Genomic DNA, 13,589 nt, shown 5'->3' on the forward strand with positions numbered 1-13,589 from the left:
CTCAAAGTTAACACAGCATAATAATAATAAAAGAACTCTCTAAAATATTTAACATGCTGAATTGGAAATAATAGGTTTGGAAGGATTATTATTGACAGGAGAAATGTCTTCAGTTGCAGTTGTCTGGTTGAGCCGGCAAAAACAAATGGAGACCATTTACCTTCAAAGTGGTTATTCTTCTGTAACTCTGGCTATGAAACTATAAAAATTGGCATTTTCTACAAAGAGGTCCAGGATGAAAATTCCATGTGAAAGGTACCGATAGGACAATTCTAAGTAGACTTGATACAAAGACTGAAGTTACCAAAGCTCCTATACAGACTACCTTTTCTGAAAAGAAAACAAAAGTTACTATCAATATCAAATGAAGCAAATATATGTTTATGTATCGATCACCTATGACTAGTTAGTGAAATTAATACTGGACTAGATTAGAGCAAAATTCACAGAAGTTCAGGGAAATATCACACATTTTATATTCCAAAGTGAAATGCAATCGTCTAAATAGAACTGTTGTTGTCTTTTTGGGGTTTTTTTGGTAAACTACCATTATGTAAAAATTGAATAAGTGTGTTTTTTCAGGTCATTTTGCTTCATGAGCCTCTTGCTCAGTAGATGGTGAGCCCACCTGGAAGAGGTGACTATTCCTCTCAAAATGTAAATCCGGAGACATAAATTTCACAGAACATTTATTTTAGTTTGCACTGATGTCAGGAAATAACAGGTACTAGCAAAAAAGCTTTCTATGGGTTTGGTTTCTTCATTTACTTGCTTTGTTTCCATGTGGACCAGCCCAGGGTGGGTATGCTATTTTCTGGAAACCAAATAGCTCCAATCACACATATACATTCCACCAGTCGCAGGTCAGTGTCGCTTATTAGGATTGATCCAGAGGTAGGGGCTACCTCATTCCCTGTAATGACTCTACATAAAATATGACAAAATAAAATATCCCTCTCCCCCTCCCTCCAGGTTCATGGGATTTAATACAAAAATCCCCATTTCCTTCACTTGCTATATAAATACTCCCTGCCGGTAAGCAAGGAAGAAAACTTAAAAATAAATAACATTGATTAATTCCAAATTTGTCCAAGTATATTGGCCTCATATTTAGTTACTTAGAAATACTTTCAAATAACACGTATAACATGGCCACGAATTTAAGAACTGCTAAATAGCTTCATTTGCGCCCCTCCCTGAAACAATCTAGGTGGGTTCTAGCCATCTCTATAAAATAAGTATCGTATGCAGATTTATTCTCTTACAGAAGAAATAACAATTTACGATTTTATTTAATAAAGAATTAATTGTATCCTTCATGGATGATTTCATAAATTTTGAATACATGACTTTGACTTTGATTTTAAGGGCGCAATGAAACGTTAAAGGCAACATACGCTTCCATAAATATAATCCAACCAGCCTGTGACAACAAAAGCAGAAGGGAGTATTTCAAACTCTTAGAAGTTGGTATGCTTGGCACACGCTCGCTACTCTTATATCCTATGGCTATTAGGCGTGGAAACTTTCTATGGAATATCCATTACTCATTCCCTCTGCTCTAAACACACAGCCTGTCAGAAAAATGCACTGGGGGTGTGTGTGTGCATGTGTGTGAGTGTGTGTGTGCGCACGCAGGGGTGGGGGTTGTGCAGAGGAAGCCAAACTTAAAAAGCAGGAAAAGGGAGAGACTAGTAAATTCACTGAAGATTTACACCTTGTTTTCAATGGCTTCTTTCATTTAATTTTCCATGACTCTTTAAATTAGCAAATACACTGGACTCAGGAAGAAAACACATGGGGAAAAACAAAAAACAAAACAAAACAAAAAATAGTGCAAATCCCTGTGACTTGTACAATAGCTCTTATGTGATCCTTGTGTTTGAGTATCTGAATGAACTGTGGTCTGTTTTCCATTAGTCTCCATCTGGAGCTGTTGCCTGCTTTGTTCAGCAATTTCTGGTCATTTTGGCCTGATGGTGACTGTTTCGTTTTATGTTGCCATATTATACAGAATGAAAGCTGCCGCAGCCACCACCCAAGAAAGAACAATCTTGAAAACGAGAGGTTATGTTGAAGGAGTTCCCCATGACCCCTTCTGGAATAGAGAGTGAGTGTGTTTATCTGGGTCTGCCTACTGTACATAGCTTAGAGGGTGTGGGTGAGACACAGGAGGGAACAAAAGCCTTTCTTTCAGATGCTAAGATAGAGTAAAAGCCCAGAGTTGGGTTAATACATCAAGGTTAATTTTGTAGCCTTTCTTTTGATCTCTAAGGAGACTAACACACGTACTTTCTCAGACCTCACTAAGCACTAACTCGCAGATAATATGCTGCATGTGCAACAGCTCAAGAAAAACTGAATTCACATCACATCTTTAAAAACAAAATAAATAAATCCTGTCTTCCTGATATTTGGTTTTAATTGCATAGCCTTCGTCTGGAGGCAAAGTTGCAAAAGATTCAGAACGAAGCATCTTGGAGAAGGCCAAATCCAATTTGCATTCTCTAATGACAGGCTCAATGCTCTTAGTGATTTTGTTTGCAAAAGCCACCTCAAACACCCTTTCCTATCTTTCCTTAAGAAAGCAATGGTCAAGAAGAACTCAGCTTCTGTCTATTACATAAAGAAGGAAAGTGTAACATTCTCTCCTATTCATTGCTATTTTCATCTGACATTATTTTACAGAAACAAAGAAACATATAGTTATATGTTATTCAGATTTCATAGAAAAAGCAACTAAAATATATATACAATTGAAACCAGCTCAATTTTTCCAAGAGCTGTTTTTGCTCTTTTTTTTTTTTTTACCTGAAAAGACAACATACCACATTTGGAGAAAAGTAAAGTTAATAATAATCTATCACCCATATTCCCACCGAATAATTTTTGTTTTGCTTGATATTGCCAGTATTTTGTACGACAGCCAATGTGAGGTATTGTTGATCATTATGCATCTATTAACTCATTTTACCATTGAGTCAGGCCCTATTATTCTTATCATTTTATAGATAGGGAAACTGAGGCACCCAGCAAAGTTGAGTAATCCACCATAGGTTACACAACTACTAAATGAAGAAGCAGTGTTCAAACTAGGCAGTCTGGCTCCACCACAGGCATACCATTAGCAATACTGACTCTTCAATATTTATATAACTCCTTATTTATTGTATACATTATTTTATATTCTTCTATATTCACTGAATTTCCCATAATAAACATTTTCACAGTTTTACATAATTTAGTCCTCTTGACTATCATTGTAATGGCTACATAACAATTGTATACGTTCCATAAGCCAGAATTAGGATGTTTCCCATATTTGTTCCAATTTAGAGAATGAAAGAGTACTAAGAGTGTGCATATATACACAATTTTTAAATATATCTGAATAAAATATTTGGGACAACATTCTCAGTGGAATTACTGTTACCAATAGTATGTCCTTTATTGCTCTCTCTGTACTGATTTTTTAAAAGGCACTACCAATTTACCATGGTACTAATAAAAGATGGATGAACCAGTTTCACAGTAACCAGCACTGAATGGCCTGCATGTTACAATGTTTGCTACCTGAGTGGATATAAACTATCATTGCAAACTGCTTTAATTTGCATGTTTCCGATCATTATCTAACCCACCCTGAGGACCATATTCTTTTGTAGCCCTCTCAAGTGTTTTTTTTTTTCCCCCAAACATCCCTTCTCCCACTGGACCTAAAAGTGGAGGAGTCCTCTGTACTCCTAACTCCATATGATTTCCCTCCTAGATAAAATCTCCAATTTAGAATCATAAATCATTGAATAATAGAATCATAAAATTTTATGATCAATGAATCTTCATTTCACCATGGTCTACAGACCCCTGGTATTGTTTCTCCTATTTCTCCACAAATAGCTTCTGGATCAGTCACTTTTTCCAATTCTACTCAAGCTTCAACTCTCGGCTATTTCAATGAATATTTAGGTTGTTGTTTCACTGTTTTGTCTTATCAGTTCTTTGAACTCATCGATGGTGTCATATCTTGCAGCCTCAGTAACTTGTTCTCACAGTCGTCATTAACAACTATAAATAATTTTCCATAAATGTGATTGCTGTCTCTTCCCAACAGTACGTAGTTTTTACTTGTGACCATTTCAACGGCCATTTTTCTGAAAGGAAATACTCTAACTAGGACTCAGAATGTCACTAAAATAGTGTTTTCCTCAAAACATGAAAGTGATAGTGGTACCTTTGTGATCACAAGTGCTTACTTTTAGGGTACCTCCCCAATGCGCTTCATGAAGGATGGGATTCCAAGTCACTACTGCTATCAACAGGCTCCAAGTGCTCAGGCAAGAAAAGGCAACTGGAGGCTTTTATTTGTCCAGAATGACCACATGATCACCTCTCTTTCTTCAGATCACCCTCAAGGCAGAAGGACTAACAGCTCTCTGCCCTCCCATAAAGTCATCTTTAGCTGCCCTTCTATTAAATGTGGTTCTATGGTCTGTCTGTTCCTTCCTTCCTCCCTTTCTCTTTCTTCCCTCTCACCCTCCCTCCTTTTTCTCCTTTTCTATTTATCAGTCCGTGTTATGTTTGAGACCAGTAGTCTCCAAACTACTTTTTAAGTCCAGATTACCACGAATAAAAATATTTCGGAGTAGTGAACCCAATATTTACATATTTATTTGTTTAAAACATATGCATTTTAAAATTATACTTATATACATTATAAAACACACGCAGAAAGTTGATATAAAAGCAGTGAGATATGTTCTAATATTTTCTTCTGGTTTCCCCATTAGGCAGTCATGAATTCTCCTCTAATATTCCACTTTGAAGAAGTTTTCTAGATTACATAGGTCATGTCTTCATTGAGTTTAAAAGTTTCTTTGGAGAGAGACAGAAAATTAAACAAGAAAATGTGGATAGGAGTGTTAGGAGTCAAGGTAAAGATACCTACAATATTTGTCCAGACTAGCACCCTCACTACTAAGAGATAATTGCCTACGGAAACTCGAACAACCCATTTCAGTTTCATCTCTCATTCATCAAACCTTCACAAATATACAAGAGTACAGTTTTCCAGGGTAGCAATTTATACTTTTGCTGTCACCAATGTTCTACAAGAGATATCTGCATTCTTGAGCAAAACTATGCATAGTAAATGATCCCTTCATATCAACCACTCCAGTTATCAGACATGTAATGAGATCTAATTGCCTGCATGTGAAGCGTTTGTTCTTCTCATTGCTGCTCAATCAATATTATTAGCTGCCCAAGTTGGATGCGTCAGTTTTCTCTGGTTGTTCCTATAGATATTTTTACCCAAAAGACATTGGAAATAGATTGGGCATGTCTAGAAGCAATAGTATTAGTACTCTAATACTTCTAACATACCATATGATCCCCACAGGTCAAGAGTCAAAACTATCCCGTAGTCATGACCCAGCTTTGTTCATATACATTCTCCAAGATTCAGTTTTCAGCTGCCCACCCATCCCCCTTCTACAACTTATCCTTTCATGTTAGTATCTAGTCCCTTGATTTCAGTCTCCATCTGTAGCTCTGAGCTTTCTTGTTGCTTCCTCTTTGACCTCTCCTACATGGATCCCATGCCAGGACCTCTAATTCAGCATGTCCAATGCATAACTCATCGCCTTCTCCACAAAACCTACTACTACGACTTCTAGACTTCTTACTTCAGTAAGAGGTGCAGCCATCTTCCCCCATCATGAAAGCTCAACCTCTAGGCTTCATTTTGTGCATCCCTTTCTTTCACTTTTATAGAGAATACACAATACTATCTTTGAGAATTCTCCATTTCCCTAACAGTGCCTGTGGGACTTGCCTCATTTTCCTCTTGATCCATGCATTTCAAACCTACATGGTTTTTTTCTGCCTCTGGTTTCTCACCTTTGTAATTTTATTTCACTCATCTTTGCCAAAATATCTTTTCTAAAACATAGACAGAATCATATCATGTCTGCTCAACGAACTATCAAGGGTTGCATACAGAATGAAGTTCAAAATACCCAGGATAACTTTTTTGAAGCCTCCAAAATCTTGACCTTTTCCTTCTTTCTACCAGTATCCTTACCTGTGCATTTTCCTTTTCCAGTTATAGTGGCCTACTCAATTACATTCTGAAACTCTTTCTCCTAAACACCAATATTCCCCAAGCCCATCCGTTCTGCCTTGCCTTTATATGAACTTCATTCCCAAGAAGAAATCTCCTTATTCCCTTTTCACAGCATTCTGTGGATACCTCTATTATAGTTATCTCTGTTTTATTCTCATACATATTAAGCTGATATACTGATCCTAAGTACATTAGGATTAGTTTCTTAGTTTTTTTGGTGGTTTCCTTGTCAACTAGAAATTGAACTATTCAATGACAGAAACCATGTCTTATTATTTTTTGACTTGTAGTATCTAAATACCTAGCACATTTGTGAGTTTATAGAAGACATGGAATGCTTTTTTTTTAAAATTGCTGAATTGAATCTGACTACCATTACCCAAATAGGCTAGGCTATATCTGCAGTATATGAGGGTTCATTCCTGAAACTTTTGCACATTATATTTGTATGCAAAATAGGGGCAGAATTTAGAACAATCTTGGCCCTCCCAAACTTCTTAATGTAGGTATTATAAAAATAAAAACTGGATTAGAAAACAACAAATAACATATGATACACGAAGCATTCCAATTTTCCAGTAAGAACTGAGTCATGCAAGAGAAACCATATAGATTTCACAAATAATTTAACGCAACCCTTAAAAGAGTATGGGATTCCCAGGCATGAAGAAACATGGGGCATGGCTATAGTCAAATAGCTTCAGGGGCCGGCCCCGTGGCCGAGTGGTTAAGTTCACATGCTCCACTTTGGTAGCCCAGGGTTTCACTGGTTCAGATCCTGGGCGCGGACATGGCGCCACTCGTCAGGCCACATTGAAGCAGCATCCCACATGCCACAAATAGAAGGACCCACAACTAAAATATATAACTATGTACTGGGGGGATTTGGGGAGAAAAAGGAAAAATAAAATCTTTAAACGAAAAAATTGCTTCAGAAATACTTCTAGGAAAAAAAAGGAAGCCTTAATAAGATACCCACTCTGAGATCCCGTGAAATGCTTACAGCTGAAGCTTAGACACAGTGGGTCCATCAGTAAATTCACTCTTAGTCAAGCAATGCTGCTAAAGCTTTAAAGAACAGATAAATTAAAACATGTTTTGCATGGGGAAGTTTTCCCCAGAGTTCCTCTTTTTTATATAGGAAATCAATTTGCATCACTGATGATATCATTCAAATCAGACAACCCCAAGTTATTAGGAGGTAATTTAGTTTTATGCTGAAGCAATTTGATACTTGTTCTGATTTGTGATTTTCATTTTGTTTGTTAATGAAAAAAATTAATGAGCAATGTTACTAGAAATACAACTCATCAAAGCCTCGACGTTATTAAAGAGGTTTGCCATATACTGTACATTGTAATCATTGTGCAGCTGGTGCCTGGACCTCTGCGTTGGAGGAGCCATCAATGGAACGGCATAGGCAGGAGCTCAGGGTGCAGATGCCCTTACACATACCTTTGCATTGATTCGTGTTTTTGTCAAGAATTGCCTTTGTGGATACAATTTTTCCATACCTGAAAGAGAGAGAGAAAAAAAAAATCCATGTTATTGTAGCCCAATAAAGGCACTTAAAACACCTTAATGAACATCGGTGCACACACAATTGAGCAGAAATAAACCAAGAAAACAAGCTCTGAACACCCATTTCACACCTGGATGATCTCTTTTCACCAGTTCTTCTTTATAACTGGAGAATGTGCTTCCCTACGTAATTACTGGGTTGAGCCTTCAAAAATAAACCTGTCAGGCTGTCATAGGTGGCTGAAAGGGTATTGCATGTGATTGTGATCAAAGTAAATCGCACTCTGTGGATTCATGGAGAAAAGCAAGGACCTTGGCGCCAGGCTGAACAGGGCTTGCATCCAGCTCTGGCGCTTACCTAGTGTTGTAACCCTGAGCAATTTAACATAACTTCTTCAAGCCAGTTTTTTCATCTGTAAAAAGAAGAATTGTAATAATCACCTTTTAGAATTTGAAGAATGTTAAACTGAAATGTTGAGGTTTTCTAACAGTGATTCTAGAATAAATGGGACTTTTTTTTGCTACTAAAAATATATTATACTGTAAGTTAATTGAGGATAGGACTGAGTTTTGTATTCTCATTTCCTGGTACCATAGGTAATAGAAGCTCAACAAATCTTTGCTAAAATAACTGAATGATACAGGCCATGCAACAGTAGTTCATTTATAACAAAGTTTCTACCGTAAATACCTATATACATCATAAATATATTTATTATTTTATCATCTCTTGCAGAAGACCTAACCTAGGTTTTGTTTTTTAAAAGATGGGCAATATGAGGAATGAAATTCAATCCATTTGAGTCCATTGCCAGAGGTGTAAACAATGGGACTGAAGAAGATGACACCTAACACCCTGTCCTTCTTCAGGATTCTACAAAGGAGGCTTTTGGATTAACATAATAACATGAAGAAGCTATAATACAAATTCAACCGCCAAGTTTATTAACAATGCAAATTATGTTCAAGATTTCAGCCATGGTCATAAAATATTTGGCAAGTTTTCTTTTAATTCTTGTTCCTGAGCAAGTGTAAGAATATATGAGAAATATTAAACATTCCATGTATTAATGAACTAGGTTCCCTATCACCAATGTTTCTTTTGCATTTGTAATCACCTTTTACTCTATTGTTAATTCTTTGCAGTATTTTGATGATCACTTATTAAAATTCTAGTGTTGATAATGGCGTAGTGCTAGAAATGCCTTTGCCTCTTTTTTTTTTTCCAAATGTTTTAACCAATGATAGGCCAAGGCTCCTCTGGAAATTGATGCAATTAGCACCATTATGAAAGTGATACCACCTATAGCCTTGAAAATCATTCCAATAGGAGCTGAGCTATTGATAGACCACAATAGGAACAGAAATATTTATATATAATTATATGAAGGAGTCTGAGATAATTCCTACCTGTCACCCACAAGCTCCTCCCTTGTTAAAGTCAGCCAGAACAGGGATGATACTGTTCAATACTGAATTGAGCAAATTTTGCCAGTATACCCTTGATGTTTGAGCTTTTGCATCCCTGATACCACTGCCTTTCCTGCACCATTATAACTATAACCCTACAGTTAAATAAATCAAAGACAGCTAGGGCTGAATGTGTCTAAGAATGATCTAAAAGATCAGTAACCTAATCAAAATCACATCATTTGTGAAAGTTACAGCAGGGACTTGAATACGGGATTCTTAAGGTTGGTGCAGTACTTGACTAACGTATCATGCTACCTCTAAAATAGGAAGCTGCATATTAAATCTTCTAGTTCAATCAACCTGCATGTCTTTGAGAATCCAGGTATTAGACTCCAGGGCAATGTAGTGGAGTACTTAAAAGAATATCCTGTGGCAACAAACTGCCATGGCTCCAATATCAATTCAGCCTGAGTATATTCAGTTGGCTAGGAAAGTCCTATGTGCTCTTTGCATTATTTCATGATCATCACCTAAAATGATATATATCTATTGATTTAAATATTGATTAAATATTGACTTAGATTGTTTATTTAAAATTATATACATCTATTTATAAGTATATAAAATGATGATAATAGTCTCTTCCTCATAGGGTTGTTGTGAGGGTTAAATGAGGTTTACAGTGGTGGCATAGAATGAGTGTTCATTAAATATCAGCTCTTCCTGCAATTACACTCTTCCTGTTATCTGCTATAAAAACAAAATGTCTCCAGTCCCTGGCATTCTCCGAAGTAGATAAGAAATGGAAGAGGGTAAAGGTTCTGTCCCAAAAGACAGTCTACAACATTAATACCACTTAAGACTGTCAAAATCTTCCACTAAGAAATTTGGCAAGTAAAGTTATTTGCTAACAGGGTAATTTACATTTACAGTTTATATTCTTATTTGTAATGTTAGGGATTTCATAAACTATGTTCTCACTGTACATAATCGCATAAATACCCAGAGGTTCAAAGCTTTTTTTGGTTTGTATAGTACTACCAAAACGTCTATTACCTCCTGCCTAGTATCATATAAGCCCACTCCATCCAAAATTCCTCATGCCCCTCCACCTTCCCCACCCCCAACAAACACATACAGCCTCTCTTCCAAGCTCTATTTCATCCCAGGAGTTTCTCTTTTAGGATAATAACCAGAAAATAATGTCATATTTGACCAGTCTTCAGTCAACAATAGTTCAGGGTATCTATAATTGTACCAATTAACCACAGTAATGTCTGCTTTATTTGGGCTATTCAGACAAGTAAACATTCACAAAATTATATGTATCCTAGAGCAAAAGACAAAAAGGGAGAAGAAAGGGAACATTGGCTGAAACTTTTTTTTCCACACAAGCACCATTAATACAGTAGGGGAGAAGTAAAAACCAGAGGAAGAAAAAGAATATAGAGCATTTATAACCATCTCACATCATGCACACAAACCCTTAAGACAAAAATCATTCTTAAGTTTAAAGCTACTCTTGAAATTTTTATATAAGTACCTTCTAAATGAAAATTTAGCTCTGGTCTTTTAAAGAGGAAATTAAAAATTACTGTATCTCATAATGAAACACATCTCACAATGGGACTTTTAGCCTATGGTGTGCACACTGTCCTACTCTATCAATATTACAAGGATGTCTTCTCCCTCATTAAATGTAGTATATGTAAAAAATGGTTATCATTATTTTTTTGCAGCAAAAAAAAATTCTGAAATGCTTTCTTGCGGAAAGCATTGTGACTATTTTAGCATGCAACATTTTCTTAAAAAAAAAAGAATTTTATTTCGCAGAAAGTGTTACAATACCACTACAAATGGAAAATCACGCAGACACACACAAGCTAAAAAGTGAATTATGCTATTTCTTGACTTCTGTACTCCTAGTTACAGTCAGGGTGAGACTTCACAGTAGTACAGAATCAGAAAACAATGACCACAACTTGGAGTACTTGACTCAGTCTCTACTCTGACTGGAGTTATAGGAATTTCATTCCTTGGCTCAGTTATAATATTCTGCATTAACAATTATTTCGCAAAGCTAGAATATGCTTTAAACAACCAAGAGTAGTTATTTAATGGGCCATTGGCTCCAGTTCATGTCTGAACTCTCACAATGACAAACAGGTACCTTCTGCATGACTGGCGCTGTATTCTCCATGCTCTGCAAAGTCAACAACTGATGCAGGTTAATAAAGTTTAGGCTGGTTTTTGAAGACCCAAACCACCATAACACAGAAATCACCAACATAATATTCCTGTGAAGAATTATATTAAATCTCTCTTCCTGATTTTTTGTCAAAGTATACTAATAGACAAGAATAAAAACTACTACACAGACTAAAGATGCATTTTTACACACTCCAAAGAAAAAATACTTCTGAGGTAAAAGGTATTCCTAAACTTAAATTATCTCACTTATTTACTCTTCCCATTCTTAGAGTTTAGATCAATACCTTAAGTGTTCATAAAGTTTTTCTTTATGCCACCCACGGACGGAAAGCAAAATCTGATATTAGAGAAAGATATGTGACCAAATTACTGAATGATGCCTGGAAATAGACACCCGAGCGCAGGTCCCATGTGCCTCCTGGGTCCAGATGCTTTCAGACAAATCCAACTCACTTTTCTATGCTTTCATTCCCTACAGCTAGAAGAGATAAAATATTATCCACAGCCAACTTCCTTGGGGGTTTCAACTTCTTGGGAGATACAAATAAATGAAGAGAACACATTTTATACCATAATTCTTTCCATCTGGGCATTCAGTACCTTCTCTAGCCAATGTGAGACGTCCCTACTATAGCATTGCTAGGACACTTATCAACATGAACATATGCAACTCCCTATCGTATCTACATATTCACCAACTATCCTGAGTGCCCATACATTCTCCAAATAAAGCCACATCCCAAATAACATTTTCTTTATATGCTAAGAGTACTCTGTAAAACAGTATCCAAGAGTACTCTGTAAAACAGTATCCAATCTACAATAACTCCCCACTTATTATAATTCGAGTTTTCATAACTAAGTTTTGAAAATTCATGTTTTGCCTATCAACTCTTTAAAATACTTTTACCCTAGATTGTCAATACAAGTTTTACATTTAATTTTCTAAAGAAATTGTCAATTCTTTCTGGCATTTATTCTTAGTCTTAAACAGCATCTGAGTCAAACTATATTTGTTGATACACTTGATTATTCCACATACAAGCCTAATTTAAACTAATGGCATCTTTTATTTTCAAAGTTGAAGAGAAAATAGAGCTATTATGGGTCTACTCTTCATGAATTATGAAGATATCAAATTGGTGGGATCTTTCTATAAAGAATTTATTTTTACATCCTTTTGCTGAATCACCCACTGTGTATATTAATTCAGAAAATACAGGCAGAGACTGAAAATAGAGTCTCCGCAGTCAATTAACTTCCAACTAACTCATTTTTCACATCCCTTCTATATTGATACCAGACTAGAAAAAGGTATTACATTTACTTAATGGATGTAACATTATCCTTTTAGCAAATGTGGTCGTTTGCCTACTTCTAGATGGCTCATTCATTCTTTGGCATTTAGGGGATGCTAATGGAGTATATCTATGGCTTTAGGGATCCAGTAGGAATGTGGCAGGGCTATCCTTTTGATGGACCACATCAGCCAGGTTTTATCTACAAGAGAAGTTTACAGCTCATTAATATTCTGAAGCATTAACAAGTTCAATCTCCAAATGAGTGGCCAAAGCCAGGAATAAGTGTTGTGGGCTGAACTGTATCCCCTCAAAATTCATGTGTTGTCTTAACCCCCAGTACCCCAGAATGTAAAGAGAGGTCATTAAGGTAAAATGAGGTCATATGAGTGGGCTCCAATCTAACACGACTGGTGTTCCTACAAATTAGGACAAAGATTGGCACACAGGAAAGACCATGTGAAGACACAGAAGATGGCCATTTACAAGCCAAGGAGAGAGGCCTCAGAAGAAACAACCCTGCCAACACCTTGATCTCATACTTTCAGCCTCTAGAACTGTGAGAAAATAAATTTCTGTTGTTTAAGCCCCCCAGTTTGTGGTATTTTGTTATAAGATCCCTAACAAACTAATACAATAAGCTCTTATCCAAGGCCTGGTGAGCTTTAGAAAAGGCAGCAGAGGTGAGAATATCCAGACAACACTCCTCCTTTAAATGCTTTGCTCAGTGACTCTGCAGTTGGTCCCTCCAAGTTCTCACCTAACACCTCCAGGCTCTTTGTCATATGGCTTCTCATTTATACTCCAAGTCAATTCACAATCTCGTCTCCACTCACTGAGTCTCCTCCCAGCAACACCTAACTACTTGCTCAGACTGTTCTCCAGGTTCAACCCCTTCAATGCTGCCTCTACTACCTTTCCAGGTGCTTTTGCTTTCTAACCTTCCACCAGTATCCCCTGCTCCTACGCATTCTCTGTTTTCTCCATACCTGGCCATCAGCCAACAAGTCACTGGACTTGGT

General features: G+C 36.7%; 1 protein-coding gene across 13 annotated transcripts in view; it reads right to left on the bottom strand.

The window, feature by feature from the left end:
- The window catches only part of RBMS3 (RNA binding motif single stranded interacting protein 3), a 1,258,536-nt gene that overhangs the window by 450,501 nt on the left and 794,446 nt on the right, over positions 1–13,589 (bottom strand). For all 13 annotated transcript variants that reach the window (XM_046665635.1, XM_046665620.1, XM_046665611.1 and 10 more), the window contains one exon: positions 7,580–7,638. In XM_046665635.1, coding sequence (XP_046521591.1) covers positions 7,580–7,638 — 59 coding nt within the window. The remainder of the gene's footprint in view (positions 1–7,579; positions 7,639–13,589) is intronic.

This window comes from Equus quagga, chromosome 1, assembly GCF_021613505.1.
Source record: "Equus quagga isolate Etosha38 chromosome 1, UCLA_HA_Equagga_1.0, whole genome shotgun sequence".
In the NCBI taxonomy this organism is placed as follows: Eukaryota; Metazoa; Chordata; class Mammalia; order Perissodactyla; family Equidae; genus Equus; species Equus quagga.